Genomic DNA, 20,341 nt, shown 5'->3' with positions numbered 1-20,341 from the left:
GATTTTAGATCTTTAGTTGCAGCAGATGGGACCTAGTTCCTTGACCAGGGATGGAACCCACAGGCCTTTTGCATTCGTAGTCGTCTTAGCCACTGGACCACCACAGAAGTCCCAATGTTGCATGTCTTTTGAAGTGGTAAGTTTTAAGCCAAAATTAAGTGGTTTGGGCAGCCTATTGTGCTGCTCTAACATAGTGTCATAAGATTTAAACTCTGGGACTTTCAGTTGGTTCTGGAGGCAGCTCTACTGGAGCAGGAGCCCCAGGAGTAGCAGGGACACCACCCATTTGCAAAATGATCCTGAGACTTGAGCCTGTCTTGGACATTTTGGAGACTAAGCAGAATACAATGGCACAGTGTAGAAGTTATTACCTGCTCAGTGAACCAACACACAAGTACTGCCCACCAGTCTCAAAGGGCAGCAGGAACCTAGCTTTCCTCCCAGTACAGATGGATGTACCTTGGTCAAGCCAGACCCCTCCGGGTGTCATCAGCGCCGACACCACTGACCGCACAGAACCTCCTCAGTAAGATGGGGCAGCGGGCCCACCTGGGTGTTGGGAGGTGACCAAGGGCTGGGTACCCTGACCCTTTCAGGGACTCATCCTGGCAGATCTAACAGGTCTAGTTTTAATCTTAAAAAAAAAAAACCCTTCTCACTTCTCTAATACCTCATCACTTATCTCTGCATTACAGTCTGGCATGGTATAGACTGAACAGCCCACATGCCCCAGTGAGGGACTGGTTTTAGGGAAGAGTGGCCAATTCCATACTTTGCAGCTGAATTAGGGAGACAATTTTATGTAAAATGGGCAACACCTGTCTCTACAGGCCATAAATACCCACAAATCCACAGGCATCTCAAATCCCTTGGCATGTAAAATCTCTACCAAGGTCAACTCTTCCATGAAAGGCAGTTTTCTGATCCACCTGTGGAAAGAGCACAGCCAGCCTTATTCTCCAAGTCCCCCGTCAGCCGAGAGCCTTGCTCCCCGGGCCTGCCTCTACAGCAGACACACACTGAAAAGACGCCACATTTCTTTAACAAAATAATTTATTGGTTTTGGATCACAAAATATAGGGAAGACACGAGGGCGATGCCTGTGATCCCTTGGCTGGAACTTCTCTTCCAGAGATACTTTTTGGGCATTCTCTCACATCCTAACAGCTGCAGAGTATAGTATCCGACCACGTGGGAAGCATGAACAGACTCCCTTTAAGTCATGCCAATCCCTTCCAATAGTCTTCCAGCTCACGTCTGCCAATACTGCAACTGGACTGGTTGTTCCAACTGTTCATGTCTTAAAGGTCTCACGAACAAACAGGCTGCAGACCAACGATGCCTGCACAGCCCCTGGACCCGCCTACACTGACTAATGCCCCTCGGCTATACCCGTCTGCCTGTGGCACATGCACGGCAGCCCCTGGGGGCCCCCACATCCTAGGGTGGCGATGGAGGAAGGGCAGGCCAGGCCAAGCATGAAGAATAAACAGTCAATTTTATTTGGCTCAGACTAGGTATCCATGAGTCTTGAGGACCTCTGTGAATTTGCCAATTTTCTTCTCGATGTTCTTTTCGGCCTGCTTCCGTAGCCTCTGTGGGGCCAAGATGACAGATAGTGATCAGTGGCTGCTCCCTGGGACTGTCATCCCAGGGACCCAATCCCACGCCCCATTCCCACAGTGGGCCTTAGGCAGAGACTTCCAAAAGCCTAATAAAGAGGCGAGAGTTACCAGCTGCCTGGGAATGTGGGGCCCCTCCAGTACCAATCCCATGCTCACCATGAGCTGCTTCTTTTTCCGATAGTGGATCTTGGCCTTCTCCTTTCTCTTCTCCTCCAGGGTGGCCGTTACTGCCTGGTACTTCCAGCCAACCTCATGAGCCAGGCGCCCTAGGTAGGCAAACTAGAGGGGAGAGAGAAGAAACGAAGCTGTTAGAAAAGGAGGCCAGGGTGACTAGGGGAGGGGTGTTAACATTCTGTCCTAGAGCCTTCCAGCTTGTCAGGGAGCCATGCTCCCCGTTCCTCCTGGCATCAGCTGAGCCATTGGCATTTTCGGCACTGCCCGCAGTGGCATCCGCAGACCATCGTGAGAAAAAAAACCATCATCTGCCAGTCCTAGGGCCCTAAGTGCACCCTCCCAGGAAGCCTCAGAACTCCAAGGGCATCACTCAGCAAATCTGGAGGCTCACCTTGCGAGTAGGCTTCAGACGCACAACCTTGAGGGCAGCAGGAACCACCATTCGCTTTTTCTGTTAGAGAAGGAGAGGGGCTTAGAGACCTGGAGCGAGGGACAGACAGGAAGAAGGCTGGCTGGGGCAGGCGTCTCAGCCGGTGCTCTTTTCACAGGGATCAAACAATGTAGGTAACTGCAGAACATCACCGACGCCAGCCATAGGGATACTGTCAGGGAGCTGGGACCTGCTCACCTTGTCATAGGGTGGTGGGATCCCATCAAACACCTTGAGGCGCTCCAGAGCAGCCTGGCCCCGCTTGGTCTTGTGGGGCAGCATGCCTGTGGACAGAGGACGGCAGGCCTGCTCAGTGGGGCCCGTGGGGGAGCCGCTGTCCCGCCCAGGCAGGCAGACAGGTGGCCTCAGATGGTAGTGCATGTGGAGTCATCTCACGGTCGGGAAACTCGAACACGAGTGGGAGAAGTCTTCATCACTGGCTACCTGCCCCCTCAGCACCTGCGGTCCCCGAGCCCAGCTCACCTCGCACTGTCCGCCAGAAGATGCGGCTGGGGGCTCGGAAGTGGTAGGGGCCACGGGAGGGGTTGGTGTTCATCCGCTTGCGGAGAAAGGCCAGGTATTTCACTGGGAAGAAGGGAGAGCGTGTAAGGCCTTGGAGTCCCCAGCCAGGCAGTAACTCCTTCCAACGCCACGACCTCACTTCTGAGGGCCTGCTAAGGAACTCAGACTTGCATGTCCCACCACTGGGGGGTCTGCTTCCCAAGTCTGTGAAGCCTGAGCTCCACACAGATCCAGCCTCTCCAGCCCACCTTCCAGGCCCTAACTCACACTTATTTCTGTAGAAATTGCCAGAAATGTTGATGCCCTCACAGCGCACGACCACAACCTTGCGGCCTAGAGGGAATGGAAAATGGAACAATCAAGGAGGGCAAAAGTCAGGAAGCCAGGTGCCCAGTTACTGCCCAGAAAGGAGACCCCAGCCCTGCCTGAAACTGGCCCCTGTGCACAAACACACCAGAAGACACCAAATCTCCTACCCCAAGTCAAAGAGCGCTAACTGGTGGAGCTTGTCTCATGCTCAAGTTCAATTTGTTACTCCAACAAAACATGTTTTGAATTCACAGCCCCTGACCCGGGAGGGGAGGATGCTGGCAGGTCTCAGAGCGGTGCATGGGGTTGATCTCACGGTCGTGAGACTCAAACGAAAGATGGTGATTTTTGCTCATCACTGACCTGCTGAGCTCATGTCTGATGGGAGCTGTGGGCAGCGGGCAGACTTACCCAGAAGCACCTGCTTGGCCACAATGGCCGCCAGGCGGCCCAGGAGATGGCCTCGGCCATCGAGCACCAGGACCTGTTGGAGACAGGTTTAAGAGCTCAGAAGGGCTCAGAGGCACCCACAACTTTGACTGCCCACCTCAACCAATTACTCCTCTCCATTAGTTAACTTACCTCCCAGAACACCTGCTAACCAGATATTAGACCCAAAACTAGAACTTAAGGCTCACTTTAGAGATGGCCAAGAAAGCAAATGACTCAGAATTTCAGTGAGCAGCTAAGATACAAAATAAACCAATCCCTCACATTTCAGCTGCTTCAAGGGCAGACATCTTTATGCCCAGATTATGTTCCATGGTCAGAGAATGAGCTACAATCTGAATCAACACTGATCACCCAGTTAGAAGAACCGGTAATCTGAACGCAACCTGTAGAACCTGGACAGAATCTGATTCTGTTCTGATCTCAAAGGTAGCTTTCTAGTGTGAGTATCAAAGCAAACAGGTTAAGAGCCAGTGAAGCTAGGCAGGGTGGTCAAAAACCCAAGCTTCCTCTGGTACTAACTAGCTCTGCATCCTTAGGGAAGCTTTCACAGCTCAAATACTAATCTAATCCTTGGCTTCTTTTCAGAAGTTCCAGCTCTTACCAAGTGCATATTATGTGAACGCAGAGACCCGTGTTCAGAGAACTCTACCACTTCCCTGGCTTCAAACTTAATTTTCCTTCCTGAACCACAGACCCCATCACATGTTCACCCCTTCCAGAGCCACTCCCTCCCTTTATCAGTAATAGGTTACACAAGGAAGGAGCCGGAGAAGAGTCAGTCGTAAGCTTCTACCTTCCATGAGGCCTTCTAGCTGGTTAAACAATTAAGGATGTTTCAAGGATCTGGAACATTTCATTCAGTCCAGTTGCTAACACCAGCACTTTTAGACTCCATCTAACCCCAAAGCAGACCAATTTGTGCCTGCCCCACATGCAAGAGCTCTCCCAACCTACAGCAAAGGTTTCGTGCCAAATTACCCCCAGTTGCAGGGGAACCCTGATGCACACTTTCACGTGGCCGAAGCAACCGGCGCCTGGGCAGGGCGGAAATACTCTCCATTTTGGCCTACCCCCGGCTTCTCACCGTCCCCAGGTGGCGTAGCCGCCTTCAGCGTGCTTTCCCATTGGTGGGGACACACCGGTTCAATTCCGCCAAGATCTAGATAAATGAGGCCTAATTTTAAAGTAACTCTTTTTGTGTAGGAAGCAAAGATGACTGCCCCTCGAAGAAAAAATAATGCCGCATTCTTACCCAGCCCAAAGCGCAAAAACTGCTTTATATTCCCGTTTTGGATTTCTCTTACCCCGAAAGCTTTCTGCTTTGCTCAGTTATGTCCTTAAGTTCCTTATGTCCTTAAGTTCCACAGCACACTTACGAGAGAAAAGAGGTCCAACCCCGGTCCGGCCTGGACCCCACCCGGCCCCACGCCGCCCCGGCCCGCGCGGAGCCTGTACCTGCCCCTCCGCCATCTTCGGCAGCTGCCTGGGAAAGAAGGAACCTTAGACGCAGGGTTTCTTATCCCTTGAAACAGGGGCGGAAGAAGTGACGCAACACGGCCGCTTTCTGTCTTCTCATTGGCCAGAGTGTCAGCCGCGTGCGCAGAAATGCCCCACCGGGAGGCGGGTCATCTTCTGACTATCCAATCGGAATCGTTCCCATCGAGCCTAGGCGGCCATGGCTGAGCCGGGCGAGATCACGTGGGGTAGGGGGCGGTGCTTTTCAGCCTCAGTATTCTTGAGGGGCTGGTAAGCCTCGCGTGAGTTGCCCGCTGCTTGCTGATGGGCGGGGCCAAGAATGCTGGAGGACAGGCGGTTACCCCCTGAAGCGAAGTCGCGCTGCAGGGCACGTGGTGGCCTGCAGGGGGCCAGGAGGGCTTGCCCTTCAGCGCTCCGCCAAGGCTTAGAAATCTGAATTCCAGTGCCTGTCTGACTTGTGATCTGACTAAATCCCTGGCCGTGTATGGGCTTGTGTCCCCAGGTGGGGATAGTCTTCAGCTTGAGAGCTGGCGAATGAAAGAATGACTTCTAGATGCCTGAAGTGAAGTTGCTCAGTCGTGTCCGACTCTTTGCGACCCCATGGACTGTAGCCTACCAGGCTCCTCGGTCCATGGGATTTTCCAGGCAAGAATACTGGAGTGGGTTGCCATTTCCTTCTCTAGATGCCTGAGTGTTCCCCAAAGGAGCTTCTCACTTTCTGGATTTTCTGGACAAAGCCTTTGCCTTCACAGTGTCCCTTGACTAGGCTGCCGTCCCCTCTACCCCCACCCCCATCCCGTTTTCTAAAATCTGGCTTGAGTCCTTCCCTTTAGAGAACCTCCCTGATATCGCTCAGGCTAGCTCAGGTACCGCCTGGGGGCTCCCACAGTGCCTACGCCACCTCCATTAGAGCGTGTGTCATCGTGTACTGGGGCTCTCTGGGGCCGATGTCTCTCCCCTCTGAACCAGGAATCCTGAGAGGGCAGGGCTGGTTCCGACTCACGTCTGGGTCCCAGCATTGCCCTCTTTTGGCCCTGGGCCCCGGGAGGACTCAGAAAATAGGTATTGAATGAAACACTGCATTAACTGAAAAACCAAACCCGAACCCAAACGGCCCCATACACACACCGTGTCCCATCCACAAACAAACCTGGCCAGAGCTGGTAGAAAATGATGATTTATATACAATTTCCTGGGGACAAGGGCTTTGTACAAAGTGGGGAAGGGGGAGCCGATGGTGGGTGCTGGCGTTGCCTCCATCCCGGGGGGACAGTGACAGGAGCAGGGTGGCCAAGGAAAGGACCAGGTTCTAGCTGACTTCCTCCAAGTTCCGACTCTGTGTCCGCTGGCAGGTGACTGCTCTCTCTGGGCCTCAGTGTCCTCCGCTGTAAAAGGGGATGATAGATGACTCACTAGACTGTTTGAGGTTCCATGGACAGAGGAGGGGAAAGTAAGAAGCTCAGGGTACAAGCTCAAGTATAGACTTAATGCCCGAAAACAACTCCATTCACCGTGAGCACTCACTGTGTGTTTGGGCATTGCTGTCAAAGAAAACTTCGTGCAATGATGAACACGTTTGAGATCTGTGCTTTCCAAGACAGCCCTTGAGACCAGCCCCATGTGAAAACTGGGCATTCCTATTGTGACCAGCAAAACTGAGGAACTTAGTTTTTCATTTCATCTAATTTAAGCTTCAACTAATAGTGTGTTTATTGGGAGCGTGGGAAAACAGGGTATGAAAAGGGACAAGGATAAGAGAACAATTTCTCAATAGAAAATTGTATCTCAAAACCAAAAAGTACTGTCCAAAACAAATGCTGAAATGAAAAGAAAATCATTGAATTTAGAAACTGTTCCTTGATCCAGTTATTGGAAAACTTCTGTAGGTTTCAAAGAACTTGAGTATAGGAATCTACTTATGCAACTGTAAGTTTCATGGAATCTTGATACAGATCAAGTATTTCTAATAAAAGTTTCTCATATGAATTGAGATGTGCTGTGAGCATCGCATTACACATTGGATTCTGAAAACCTGGTATGGAAACAAGAATGTCAAAATATCTCAAAATTTTTAAAGTATTGATTCCATGTTGAGATGACAAGATTTTGGATACACAGGGTGAAATAACATAAATTCTTTAAGGTAACCTGTTTGTTTTTACTTTTAAAAAGATGCATTGGCACAATGTGGTAAATCAGCTATACTTCAATTAAAAATTTAAAAAATATATGCGGCTACTAGAAAATTTAAAGTCACGTGTGTGGCTTGTATTCTGTTTCCTATGGACAGCATTGCTCTAGGGGGTTTTTTTGTGGTCCTTTCATTTAACCTCCTGACAACTCTAGCATGAAGGATGATTATGAGTCTATTGTACAGATAAGGAAACTGAGGCAGAAGAGTGAAAGGCACGGATGCTGGAATCAGAGGGCCGAGAGTCCAATCTTGGCTGTCACTCAGGAGCTGTGTGACTTTCAGCAAATGATTGACCTCTCTGAGCCTCGGTGTCCGCCAAGGGGAAATGGGGATAATGGCCACCAGTTTCTCAATTAAGTGAGTTAATTTGTAGAAAGCTCCAGCACAAGGCCGGAGGCACTGAGGCACACAACAGGTGAGCGAGTGCTGCCAAGTGTTTCCTTTGGGCACTAAGGAACCCACGGGCCCCTCCCTGCCTTTCTCCCTCAGGTAACCACCTCCACCCCCAAACCGGTTCCCAGGTTCGCCTCGGAGGCTTCTTGCTTCCCCAGGGTAGGAAGCCCCAGCTTCTCTTCCTTACCTTTGAGGTAAGGAAGATGTAACCTCAAACATCTCCCAGTGCCGTTTTGCTTTTTTTTTTTCACCCCACTCCCAGACTGGACAAAGTTGCTAGAATAACCTGAGCTTTTTCATACCTGGAGGGCTTTGCAGACCCTGCTCCTGGAGGCGGCTCTCTCCTGGCTTGCAGACTCCTGTATCCAAATACCTCCCCGCCCGCTGAGCTTCACTGTTCAGAATGCCCAATGCGGACTGTCCCTCCTCCTCCCAGGTTCCCGCTGGGCCAGACCCAGCGTCCTCTGCCTGTGCCCCTTCCCCTTCCCTGCTCTCCCCTCGACCCCATCAAGCCTGTCACTCTCCAGCCCCGTCCCTCCTGACCCCTGACTCTGCCTGTCCCCTCCTCTCCACCCCGTGGTCCTGTCCCAGCCCCTGCTCAGACCTTGTCCTCTCTTCCTGGACGCTCACCTGGCCTCCTCCTTGGCCTCCAGTCTGTCTGTCCCAGTCTGTCCCCCTCCATGAGGGGTCTTCTTACATCCAGAGCTAGCCCACCGCTTCCCTGCTTCCACTCTGTCATCCCCCACCCCCATGGCCCCCACATCAACAAGTCCAGGGTCCTCCAGGAGCCGCAGGAGCAGAGCATCCTGGGGGTGGGAGGGGCAGGGTACCGTGCCGCCCACGGAATCCACCACCTCCGGTCACCCCCTGGACCCTCTCCACCCACTCTGCGCACCCTGCTGGCTCACCCTCTCCCCAGGGTAGCGTGTCCTCCGTCTCCTCCTCCACCGGCATAGGCACCAGGCAGTGGCCAGCAGCAGGAGGGCCACTGGCAGCAGCAGCAGCAGCAAGAGGAGCAGAAGAGGGGACTGAGGGCCCGGCAGGGACGTGGCTCCCAAGGCCCCAGGACTCCTTGGGGGCAGCAGAGTCGGGGAGTCTGCCAGGAGAGAGGTCAGGTGACTGAGAAGTAGGGCCAGGCCAGGGAAGGGGAAAAAAAGGCCTGCCTGGTGCTGGCTGTGTGACCTGGGGGAGGGGGTGGGGGTAGGCTGTGTACTTCTCTGGGCCTCAGTCACCTCATCCATCAAGTGGGTATAATTATTATACCGACTTCATAAGGTTGTCACAGAGATTAAGTGAGTGAATATACAGAAAGTGCTTAGAACAGTGCCTAGCACATAGTAAGGTTGCATTTTATTGATTTTTTTAAAGTCACTAATAGGACTTCCCTGGTGGTTCAGTGGTTAAGAATCCACCTGCCAATGCAGGGGACATGGGTTTCATCCCTGGTCTGGGAAGATTCCACATGCTACAGGGCAACTAAGCCCCTGGGCACAACTGCTTGACCCATGCAATAAAGCCCATGCTTCAAAACAAGAGAAACCACTGCAATGAGAAGCCTGAACGCCAAAACTAGAGAGTAGCCCCACAACAAGGGCAGCAACGAAAACCCGCACAGCCAAAAGTATATTTAAAAAAATAGTCACTAATAACTTTCTAAATTGGTATGCTTGTTTACTTGTTTAACCAGACCCTATAAATTTTTAAAAATATTTTTATTATTTACTTTTATTTATTTGTTTATTGACTGGGTGGCATTTGGGATCTTACTTCTCCAGCCAGGGATCAGACTTGTGCTGCTTGCATTGGAAGCTCAGAGTCTTAACCACTGGACCGCCAGGGAAGTCCCAATAATTCTTTATTTCAAATATATCATTTTACTTGTTTTGGCCTTGAGGCATGAAGGATATTAGTTCCCTGACCAGACCAAGGATTGAAACTAGGCCCCCAGGAGTGGAAGTGCAGCGTCCTAACCACTGGATCACCAGGAAATTTCCTGCATTTTAGAATTGGACAAACGTGTGTCTAGTGCTTACCTATTGATTTATATATTCATTTTCTTCCCCCAGTAGTCTATGAGGTCCAGGAGGGTGACAGGAGACATTGCCAGAACCTAATATTTCTTACTGTTGTTGTTTAGTCACTAAGTCATGTCCGAGTCTTTGCGACCCCAAGGACTGTAGCCCACCAGGCGCCTCTGTCCATGGGGTTTCCCAGGCAAGAATATTGGAGTGGGTTGCCATTTCCTTCTCCAGGCACCAGGGATCAAACCCCAAATCTCCTGCATCGGCAGGCAGACTCTTTAAGGCTGAGCCATCAGGGAAGCCCAAATAGTTAATTTACATAAATTAAATATCTGAGTGAATGGACAGATAATAGAACAATGAAAGATACTCTGTATGAAGCCATGATAGCTCACTAGGCCCCACTTGAGCTGGCCCCCTTTATTCCCTCTGTACCCTCACTCCACACCTTTTCCCCTTTGCTTACTTGGCCTCAGCCACTGGGGCTCCCTCTTGATTACTTAAACAGGGAGGCAGGTTTCTGCCTCAGGACCTTTGCACTACCTGTTCCCTGGTTTGCAACTTTGGGTGACTTTCCAGCCGACCACTTCAAGCCATGATTCCACCACCCCGTTTTAATGTGCCTGCATAGGACTCATTACACTCAGACACTTTCCTGTTTATTTATATGTTTACATGTTTATCATGTCTCCCTGATCAGCAGGTTAGCGCCCCATGGACACAAACTTGGTCTTGTTCTGTGCTGTGTCTCCAATGCCAAGCATCAAGGAGATGGTTAGTAAAACTTAGTTGAATGGATAATTAGTGATGCATGTAAATATGAACACCAAACAGCGGTTAAGTGGTTAGGAATTCACCTTAACATGCAGAGGATGCCGGTTCCATCCCTGGTCAGAGAACTAAGATCTCACACATCAAGGGACAACTAAGCCTGCACACCAACCAAAAGCCCATGTGCTGCAATGAAGACCCAGCGCAGCCACACACACACACACACACACACACACCTTTTTAAAAAAAAGGAGGACTTCCCTGGTGGTGCAATAGATAAGAATCTGTCTGCTAATGCAGGTTCAGTACATGCTGCAGGGCAACCAAGTCAGTGTGCCAAGACTACTGAAGCCCTCCGGCCTAGAGTCTGTGCTCCCCAACAAGAGAAGCCACCGCAATGAGATGCTCACACACCGCAAGGAAGAGGAGCTCCCTTTTGCAGCAACCAGAGGAAGCCCACGCACAGCAACAAAGACCCAGAGCAGCCAAAAGTAAATAAAATTATTTTTTAAAGGGCTCTTTGTGATTGAAATAATTATCTTAAAAATTATAAAACTATGAGAATTAAATTAAATAGCATTACTGATTGCCAGGGCAGAGAGGTGGGAGTTTGGGAATGAGGATCAAGTTATGCAAACTCAGGGATTTCCCTGGCAGTCCAGTCCAGCAGTTCAGACTCCTAGCCCATTGCAGGAGGCACGGGGCCCATCCCTGGTTGAGGAACTAAGATCCGACAAACCGTGTGGTACAGCCAGGAGAAAAAAAAAAATTTTTTTTTCATAAGATGCAATCCTAATCCCTAGTCCCTCAGAATGTGACCTTATTTGGAGATCAGGTCTTCAAAGATGTGATCAAGTTAAAATGAGATGGTTAGTAGTGGCCCTAATCCAATATGACTAGTGTCCTTATAAGAAATTGAAATCTAGACACAGAGATATGCATGGGGGAGAGCACCACGAACATGAAATTGGCCATCTACAAGCCAAGGGAGACAACTGAAACAGATCCTTCCCTCACAGCCCTCAGAAGGAGCCAGTCCTGCTGACTCCTCAGTTACAAGAGGATGAACTTTTACTCTTTAAATCACCTGGTTGGTGGTACCTTGTTACAGCAGCTGATACACACTACTTACTACACACACATGCATGCCTGCAGTTATGCATACATAACTGATAAACTCTGAAAAACTCTGTGGATTGCACCCCTGTCAATTTCTTGTGCTGTAATTAACATTACCAAGCAAAATGTACCACTGGGAAGGCTGGGTAAACAGTGTCCAGGACCTTCCTGTACATTTCTTTGCCCCTTTCTGTGAATCTGTAATTATTCCAATGTAAAAAAGTTTTAAAAATAAACCCACCTATAACATACTAAAAAATAACAAACACTAAAAATCCTGAAAAATAAGTGAATTTACCTTTTTAAACTTTTTAAACATGGCTATAAGGAAATTTACACTCAAACATGTGACTCTCATTCTGTTTCTATGGGATAGAGTTGCCTCAGAGAAACAGGCAAGGCTGGTTATTCCCTTCTCAGGGACAAGTAAACTGAGACCCAGAGGGGGGTGAGCTTGGGGAAACAGGCCCAAGTCACACAGCCCATGGGAGCCCTGAGTGGAATGGGTGAGGAGTGGGTGGGGCCGTGGGCTTGGGGGCAGTGGGAGGCTTTACCCGGCTGACACTGTAGTTCCAGGCACCGGGAGAAATTCCGGTGGGTGATCCAGGGCTTCAAGGCCTCCAGCTGCTGGTGAGTGTCCTGCAGGAGGTGGGAGATGTTGGCCTGGACGAAGCGAAGACAGCTGGGAAGGGGCTGGGGGCACGGGAGGGAGACGTCACCACGGCATCACCCCCAGCGTCACCTCAGGTCAAGGGTGAGGCCTGGGTCTCATGGAGAGTCTGGACCTTTGCTCCCCCTGGTTGCTAACAACCAGGCCCAGTCAGACCTGGATCAGGAGGGTGTTTAGGGTACCCTCCTTCTCCCTGTTGCTAGGGGTAAGAACCCCTTAGCAACATCCTTCAACAGGGCCTGAGAAATGAGCAGAATTGATGCCTTTGGCCCTTACCCCTGGGCATCCTCCAGTACTTAGAGAAGTGTCACCTCCCACACCAGGCCCCAGCAGGTCTGAGGTTCCAGCTCCACCTCCCTCGGGGTGCTCCCAGTCAAGGGGAAACCTCCAGTAAGGCCTAGCAGACCTTTGCTGCCAATCCCTAGGAAAGCATCAGGCTCTCCGCACTTGTCCCCCAAGTTCAGGGCTGACCTGGAAGGCACATGAGGTGACAAAGTGTATCTCGGTGTTGACATCCTCCAGCAGTTTCTCCATCTCCGACCCAGCCACGGTCTTGAGCCGTCCCATCCAGCGCTGGGCCAGGACCAGACGCCAGAACGCCCCGCAGAGCTTGTCCTGGGGGGAGACCACCCAGGCTCTGGGTCCCGCGGGTGGGCGGAGGGGGCTGGGGACCAGGACTCCTGGGTCCCCAGGGAGGGGGTGGCCTGGTGGGCACACTAGCCTGGCCCCTAAGGGGGCGGTGAATCTTGAATTTCTCCTTCCCACCTCCATCCTGGGCCCCTCCCGTCTGTGACTCACGTCCTGCAGGTTGGAGGCAACAGTGACCGGGTAATCTTGAAGCAGGTACTTGGACTGCGGGAGAAAACGGGGTCAGGCCTGCGCAGACGGGAGGAAACAAACTATGGGGAGCCAGAGTGAGGGGGCGGGGACCTAGAGAGAGGGGGCGGAGACCCAGAGAAGTGGGGAGGGGACCCAGAGTGAGGGGGCGGGGATCCAGAGAGAAGGGGGCGGGGACCCATAGAGAGGGGGCGGGGACCCAGGGAGAGGGGGCGGGGACCCAGGGAGAGGGGGCGGGGACCCAGAGTGAGAGAGAGGGTGGGGACCCAGAGAGAGAGAGAGAGAGAGGGAGGAGACCCAGAGAGAGGGGGCGGGGACCCAGAGAGAGGGGGCGGGGACCCAGCGAGAGGGGCGGGGACCCAGGGAGAGGGGGCGGGGACCCAGAGTGAGAGAGAGGGTGGGGACCCAGAGAGAGAGAGAGAGAGAGGGAGGAGACCCAGAGAGAGGGGGCGGGGACCCAGAGAGAGGGGGCGGGGACCCAGGAAGAGGGGGCGGGGACCCAGAGTGAGGGGGCGGGGATCCAGAGAGAGAGAGAGAGAGAGAGGGAGGAGACCCAGAGAGAGGGGGCGGGGACCCAGAGAGAGGGGGTGGGGACCCAGAGTGAGGGGGCGGGGATCCAGAGAGAGAGAGAGAGAGGGTGGGGACCCAGAGAGAGAGAGAGAGAGAGGGAGGAGACCCAGAGAGAGGGGGCGGGGATCCAGAGAGAAGGGGGCGGGGACCCATAGAGAGGGGGCGGGGACCCAGGGAGAGGGGGCGGGGACCCAGAGTGAGAGAGAGGGTGGGGACCCAGAGAGAGAGAGAGAGAGAGAGAGGGAGGAGACCCAGAGAGAGGGGGCGGGGACCCAGAGAGAGGGGGCGGGGACCCAGAGAGAGGGGGCGGGGACCCAGAGAGAGGAGGTGGGGATCCAGAGTGAGGGGGCGGGGATCCAGAGAGAGAGGGCGGGGACCCAGAGTGAGGGGGCGAGGACCCAGAGAGAAGGGGGCGGGAACCCAGAGAGAGAGGGCGGAGACCCAGAGAGAGAGGGCGGGGACCCAGAGGGGGGGGCGGGAATCCAGAGTGAGGGGGCGGGGACCCAGAAAGAGGGGCGGGGACCCAGAGAGAGGGGGCGGGGACTCAGAGAGAGGGCGGGGACCCAAAGAGAGGAGGTGGGGATCCAGAGTGAGGGGGTGGGGACCCAGAGAGAAGGGGGCGGGGACCCAGAGTGAGGGGGCGGGGATCCAGAGTGAGGGGACGGGGACCAAGAGAGAGAGAGGGCGGGGACCCAGAGAGAGGGGGGCCGGGACCCAGAGGGGGGGCGGGGACCCAGAGAGAAGGGGGCAGGGATCCAGGGTGGGGAGATGGGGACCCAGAGAAAGGGGGACAGAGACCCATAGCGAAGGGGGCAAGAATAGGGGGACGGACGACGGATGGGAACCCAGAGGGAGGAGGCAGGGGGCTACAGAAACTCTTGACAGGGGGAAGTCAGAGCCAGAGACAGCACCTCGGGCTCCGATTGGGAACAGGGACGCTCACCAGCTTGCCGATCTTGATGGCAAAGGTGGAGGAGATGGGGCTGTGGCGGAAGGAGCAGTCGGGGGTCCCTTGGAGGCCAGGGCTGAGCAGTAACAGCAGCAGCAGAAGGGAGGTCTGCGGGCGGGACAGGGCGGGGGCTCCATGGACTCCACACACGCCCCCCTCCCTCGTGGAGGCTGCCTCCGGCAGCCCCCTGTTCTCTCTTCCCTCTTTCCCCTTTCCAGCTTTCCCGCTTCTCAGCCCCTCCTCCGCTTCGCTCCTGTGTGCCCACCTCCGACCATCTTTCCCTGTATCTCTCTGCTTCTGGACACGTGCTGACCAGTTTTCACCCTCCTCTGCCCGCTCTGTCTGTCTCACCTCCCATCTCCGCACCTCAGCCCATCTCTCTCCACTTCTGCTCACCTCTGCCCAGGATTTTCTCATCTTTGCCCATTCCTCTGTCTTTTCATGCTCATCTCTCCTGTTTTTCCCTAGATCTGAGTCCTATCTTCCCCATTTGCCCCCATCTCCCTGTTTCTTCCCCCCACCCCTGTCCATCTCGCCTACTTCTGTCCACGTCCCCCGACCTGTGTCAATTTCCCCTACCCCTGTCCATCTCCTCATCTCCCCCACCCCTGTCCATCTCCCCACCCCTGTCCATCTCCTCATCTCCCCCACCCCTGTCCATCTCCCCACCCCTGTCCATCTCCTCATCTCCCCCACCCCTGTCCATCTCCCCACCTCTGTCCATCTCCTCATCTCCCCCACCTCTGTCCATCTCCCCCACCCCTGTCCATCCCCCCATCCCTGTCCATCTCCCCCACCCCTGCCCATCTCATCTCCCCCACCCCTGTCCATCTCCCCCACCTCTGTCCATCTCCCCCACCCCTGTCCATCTCCCCCACCCCTGTCAATCTCTCTCACCTCTGTCCATCTCTCTCACCTCTGTCCATCTGCTCACTTCTGACCACCCCAACTCTGTCCATCTCCCCCCACCCCTGTTCATCTCCCCACTCGTGTCCACCCCAACTCTGTCCACCTCCCCTCTAAGCTCTGCCCATCTTGACACTGCCATTCCCCCACCTTAACCCCAAGGGATACGCACAGTTGGGCTCCAGGCTGGCGCCAGCACTACCATTTCTGCCGGGGGCCCTTCATGCCTGTGGCCGGATCTTGGAAGGGACAGAAGAGCGAGTCTCGGACCCCCACACCCCAGCCCCTTCCTTGCCCGCCCCTTCACCTCCCCGCCCCTCCCTCGGTCCTTTGATGTGGCTAAGTTTCCGCCTCCTACTCTATAGGGCTTCCTGCGTAAAGCACAGTTACGGTGAAAACTCCTCATCTCCCCTTCTAAGAACTCCGACGTCCGGTGCCCGCAACTCTGCTCAGGCCAGGGACCCAGGAACCCGACCCCCCGCCGTCTGCGCTCAGCCCCAGGAGGGGGACCCCGGCCCCGCCCTTCGGGGACCCGGAGTCCATTTCTCCTCACGCACCAGGCTTGCCCCAGCTGGGTGTGGAAGGGGCCACGCCGGGTGACAGCCAAAGATCGAAAGTGAAAGGAAATTTTGGGGGGAGAGTGAGCTGGGGTGGATCGGGCTGGTGCAAGGGGCGCCACCTGGTGGTGACAGGTGGCAGCTGACGCCGCAGAGGGCGCTTTAGCGGGACTTACGCTCAAGGGGTCTGAGCTTGGGTTGATAGCCCGGGTGGGACACAGTGAATGTGGCGCGGGGGCTCCAACGTGGATCTGTCTCTGGCTAGAATCAACGCAGCTCGGGAAAGGAGGAGGTCACCCTGAGCCCTTCACCTTTGCCTTGAAACCCCACCCCCACTCTCCAACCCCCATCTCCTTCCACAGGGAGTAAGTGACAGCTCCAACCTTCCAGGTGTTCGGGCCCAAAGCCTTGGAGGGGACCTGTGACTCCGTCTGCCTCTCACCGCCCACTGACAGTCCGATCCATCAGCAAGTTTGTTGGCTGATCGTCAAAATGTGTTCAGAATCCCACCGCATCTCACCCCCGCCACTGCCACCACCGTCACCCACCTGAAAATCGTTTCCTCCTCACCCTACCAGCCTCCCTGCCTCAGCCCTCGCTTGCCAGTCTGTTCTCCATGTGCAGCCTGAGGGAGCCTGTGAAGATCTAAGTCCCCTCACCTCCCTCCTCTGCTCCACGCTGGCCCCTTACCCGCGCACCTGCCACACAAGTCCAAATCCTCATTGTGGCCTAAACAGAGCTGGTCTCTCCTCCTGCCTCTCTCCAGTCCGGCCACACTGGCCTGAGGCAGGCACATTCCTGCCCCAGGGCCTTTGCACTGGCTGTTCCCTCAGTCGGGAATGCCCTTCCCCGAGATACCCACATGGCTCAACCTGATCTCATTCAGGTCTTTGCTCAAATACACGATGCAAAGGTGAGCTGCAACTACCGAACCCGCCTTCTTCAACTGCTCAAGCCTGTGTGCCAGGAGCTCATGCTCTGCAACAAGAGAAGCCACGGCAATGAGAAGCCCGCGCACTGCAGTGAAGAGGAGCCCCTGTTCGCCTCAAGTAGAGAAAGCCAGAGCATGGCAATGAAGACCCAGTGCAACCCCAAAAAAATTTTTTTTAAAAATACACAAGGTGAAGCCTTCCCCAACCAACCTCTTTCAAGTCGCAACCCCCTCCCAGCACTCCCACACACATGAGCTTTGCTTTCTCCCTTGTCACTTATCAGCTTCTGACACACCACTGCAGTTCATTTATCTTCTTTATTGTCAGTTGTCCCCATTAGGACTTCAACTCCAGGACGACCACAGTATCTGTTTATCCTGCTGGATCTCCAGCACCTAGAACCATGACTGGCTCACAGGTGCTCCATCAATATTTGTTAAATGAATGAACAAAAGGATCCTGGCCCCCTCTGCGTTGTTGTCATATACTGGATAACGCACCTGCTCCTGGGCTCTGTTTCTTGGGTGACAACCCCTAACTCCCTGGAACTTCCAGATAGGCGTGTCTCTGTTATTAAGAAGGGCTCCCTGACCACATCTGAGTTTACACTAATGAGGTGACTCAGGATGGGGGCTGGGCAGGACCAGAAAGTCCAGTCACATGACTAGAGGGCTGAAACTTCTCACTTCCAATCTCCAACCTCTCACCTTCAACTTTCAGGGAAGGAGGCAAAAAATTGAGTTCAACTTCTGTCTCCAACTTCACATGGCTTTTTCTCTTCCCCGTCCTCTCCTCTTTTGTCTCTCTTTTGGAATTATTTATTTTTGGTTGCACTGGGTCTTCATTGCTGCATGGGCTTTTCTCTAGTTGCAGGGAGCGGAGGCTACTCTCTAGTTGCAGTGTGTGGGCTTCTCACTGGTGGCTTCTCGTTGCGGAGCACAGGCTCTAGGGCACTTGGGCTTCAGTAATTGTGGCACCTGGGCTCAGCAGTTGTGACTTCCGGGCTCCAGAGCACAGGCTCAATAGTTGTGGCTCACGGGATTTGTTGCTCCATGGCATGTAAGACCTTCCTGGACCAGGGATTGAACCTGTGTCCCCTTGGCAAGCGGATTCTTTACCACTGAGCCATCAGGGAAGTCCTCCTCTTTTGTCTCTTATAAAAAAAAAAAACTTGTATTTAGATACAGGGTCTACTTGGATAACCCAGGATATCTTATCTTGAGATCCTTAACTTACTTCCATCTTCAAGGATTATTTTCCAAGTAAGATCACATTCATAGGTTCCATGGATGAGGAAGTATTTTGGTGGCGCCACCACTGAAGCCGCTAGTTCCCTCAAAGCTGTTTCTCATCTCTGGGCCTTTGCACATGCTGTTTCCTCTGCCAGGGATGCTCCCTGCCCGCCACCTCCCCCACCACACCTTTTCTAATTAGATGCTCATTGCCCTTCAAGGCTCAATGCAATCACTATTCATTAGGGAAATACAAATCAGAGCCATGGTGAGATTATCACCTCACATAACTTGTTAGGTTGGCTAACAGGTTATGACAGAGAGGGGGAGGTCCTTGGTGGTCTAGTGGTTAGGATTTGGTGCTTTCACTGCTGGGGTCCAGGTTCAATCCCTGGTCAGGGAACTGAGATCCCACAAGCCAAGCAGCACAGCCAAAATAAATAAAATAAATAAATGTTGGAGAGGGGATTGTGGAGCTTGGTAACTTGGTACAGCCACTATGGAAAAAAGTGTGAAGGTCCCTCAAAAAATAAAAAATAGGGACTTCCCTGATGGTCCAGTGAGTGTGGGTTCAATCCCTGATTGGGGAACTAAGATCCGATATGCCAGGCAGTGCGGCAAAAAAAAAAAAAAAAAAAAAAAAGATTGGATTATATACTGAGAAGTAGCTGAGAGTGGATCTTTTGTCCTCACCACAAATAGGTGACAGATGTGTTAACTGTGATACTCATTTCACAGTGCATTAAAAAATCCCATTGTAGACTTGAACTACTGATATATACAATGTTTAATTGTCAATCATACTTCCATAAAGCTGGGGGAAAAACTCAATGAGGATGGCAATTGCCTTGTGGAGATTCCTGCCATCTCTCATCCTCACTTCATATACAGACAGACACACACACACTTAAGTTGGGAAAGGTGTCTCCTTTGGGCTCCCAGAGTGCCCCGAGCTGCTTCTACTCTATAGTACTTTACCTGTCACCGTATGTCATGTCTGTGTGTCTTTTAACCCGAGCTGAGCCCACCTCTCCTCTGTTTACAAACTCTCTCTGGCTCCCAAGTGCCCTTGAGACAAATTCCCAGCCCCTGCTGACATCTTCATTTTATTTTAAATAATTTGACTGCACCACATCCTCGTTGCAGCATGTGGGATCTAGTTCCCTGACCAGGGATTGAACCCAGTCACCCTGTACCGGGAGCTTGGAATCTTAGCCACTGGACCACAGGGAAGTCCTAACACCTTGCTTGGTTTTGGCTCAGTGAGACCCACTGCAGCCTTCTGATCTCTGGAGCTCTAAGATAATACATTTGCATTGTTTTATTTAAGCCACTATCTTGTGGTCGCCGTTACAGCACTGACAGGAAGTGAATGCGCCTCTCATCCACTACATGAGCTCATGAGGCTAAGTAAGCTCTGTCTCGTTCATGGCTGTCCCCAGCACCCCACTCACAGCAGGCGCTCAACTGATTTTTGCTGACTGACTAGATGGCTGTCTTAACCAGGAGCTCTTGCCTCTTGGCCAGAGATGATTGGACCACTAGTAGACACCTGTGGCATTCATTGTCCTCTGTGGTCTTTGTTGGGGTTATGGAGACCTGCTGTAGTTGGCCTTGACTAATTAAAGCCTCAGGACTAATCGGAAGGTCACTGAGGCAGCCCATAGAATCCGGGAGGAAGCTGTTATCAAACCTCAGAGGAACTACAGCCTTCCAGGGACTTTCCTCCAAGATGTTCCTTGTGTCTTTCCTGTCTAAACATCCAGATTCTGGGAGAGGTGATTTATTCTGCCCAGCTTTAGCCAACTGCTGATAGAAGGTGTCCGTTTCCATTTGCTCCAGGACAAAATCAACCCCTAACAGCATGTTTGCATACCCATCACAGAATCTACCCAGTGAGCTTGGAACTATTAGCCCCAGTTTACAGATGAGGAAACCAAGCCTCAGAGTGGTTAAGAAGCTTTCCTAAAGTCACATGGCTAGAAGGATTTAGAATAAGTAGATCGACAGATACGAGACCCAAGAGATCACGTGACCCAGAGACCAGACCTGAATACACTTCCTGCTTGCATTCAGGTTCTTAGGACCTGTGTGTCTTGCCCTATTTTCCATATCTCTGTAGCCGTCCAAAAAATGCCCTTTTACCCTAAGTTAGTGTGAGTGGGTTCCTTGCATCAAAAAGAATCTTCAAAGAGGACTTC

General features: G+C 52.8%; 2 protein-coding genes and 4 non-coding genes across 10 annotated transcripts; all 6 read right to left on the bottom strand.

Annotated features, from left to right (window-relative positions):
* Window positions 1-1,479: 1,479 nt before the first annotated feature.
* On the bottom strand, window positions 1,480-5,056 carry RPL13A (ribosomal protein L13a). The gene is made up of 8 exons (XM_019979650.2): window positions 4,969-5,056; window positions 3,472-3,544; window positions 3,019-3,084; window positions 2,713-2,814; window positions 2,428-2,513; window positions 2,191-2,250; window positions 1,782-1,904; window positions 1,480-1,595 (listed from the first exon to the last, which is right to left on the bottom strand). Exons 1-8 carry the CDS (start codon window positions 4,981-4,983, stop codon window positions 1,509-1,511), a joined length of 612 nt encoding a protein of 203 aa, XP_019835209.2. The 5' UTR covers window positions 4,984-5,056; the 3' UTR covers window positions 1,480-1,508.
* Window positions 2,024-2,112, bottom strand: LOC139177386 (small nucleolar RNA SNORD35). Its single transcript, XR_011561832.1, has one exon. It is a non-coding gene; the product is annotated as a small nucleolar RNA SNORD35 (small nucleolar RNA).
* LOC139177444 (small nucleolar RNA SNORD34) lies at window positions 2,319-2,389 on the bottom strand. Its single transcript, XR_011561883.1, has one exon. It is a non-coding gene; the product is annotated as a small nucleolar RNA SNORD34 (small nucleolar RNA).
* Window positions 2,589-2,673, bottom strand: LOC139177442 (small nucleolar RNA Z195/SNORD33/SNORD32 family). The gene has a single exon (XR_011561881.1). It is a non-coding gene; the product is annotated as a small nucleolar RNA Z195/SNORD33/SNORD32 family (small nucleolar RNA).
* On the bottom strand, window positions 3,343-3,426 carry LOC139177443 (small nucleolar RNA Z195/SNORD33/SNORD32 family). Its single transcript, XR_011561882.1, has one exon. It is a non-coding gene; the product is annotated as a small nucleolar RNA Z195/SNORD33/SNORD32 family (small nucleolar RNA).
* Window positions 5,057-5,973: 917 nt separating the features above from the next.
* On the bottom strand, window positions 5,974-16,085 carry FLT3LG (fms related receptor tyrosine kinase 3 ligand). 5 transcript variants are annotated; one of them, XM_019980187.2, is made up of 8 exons: window positions 15,977-16,075; window positions 15,592-15,658; window positions 14,508-14,621; window positions 12,956-13,009; window positions 12,629-12,772; window positions 12,042-12,126; window positions 8,485-8,672; window positions 6,151-6,374 (listed from the first exon to the last, which is right to left on the bottom strand). In XM_019980187.2, the coding sequence occupies exons 2-8, from the start codon at window positions 15,622-15,624 to the stop codon at window positions 6,168-6,170; spliced, it is 825 nt and encodes a 274-aa protein (XP_019835746.1). In that variant the 5' UTR covers window positions 15,625-15,658; window positions 15,977-16,075; the 3' UTR covers window positions 6,151-6,167. The 5 variants fall into 5 exon arrangements, with proteins under 5 accessions (XP_070627582.1, XP_070627581.1, XP_019835746.1 ...); XM_019980185.2 differs by having other exon boundaries at window positions 12,042-12,180; window positions 15,977-16,074; XM_019980186.2 differs by lacking the exon at window positions 15,977-16,075 and adding an exon at window positions 15,778-15,957 and having other exon boundaries at window positions 12,042-12,180.
* Window positions 16,086-20,341: the final 4,256 nt, after the last annotated feature.

This window comes from Bos indicus, chromosome 18 (assembly GCF_029378745.1).
Source record: "Bos indicus isolate NIAB-ARS_2022 breed Sahiwal x Tharparkar chromosome 18, NIAB-ARS_B.indTharparkar_mat_pri_1.0, whole genome shotgun sequence".
Lineage (NCBI taxonomy): Eukaryota > Metazoa > Chordata > Mammalia > Artiodactyla > Bovidae > Bos > Bos indicus.
The sequence above is the reverse complement of the archived record's forward strand: the minus strand, read 5'-3'. Positions and strand labels throughout refer to the sequence as shown.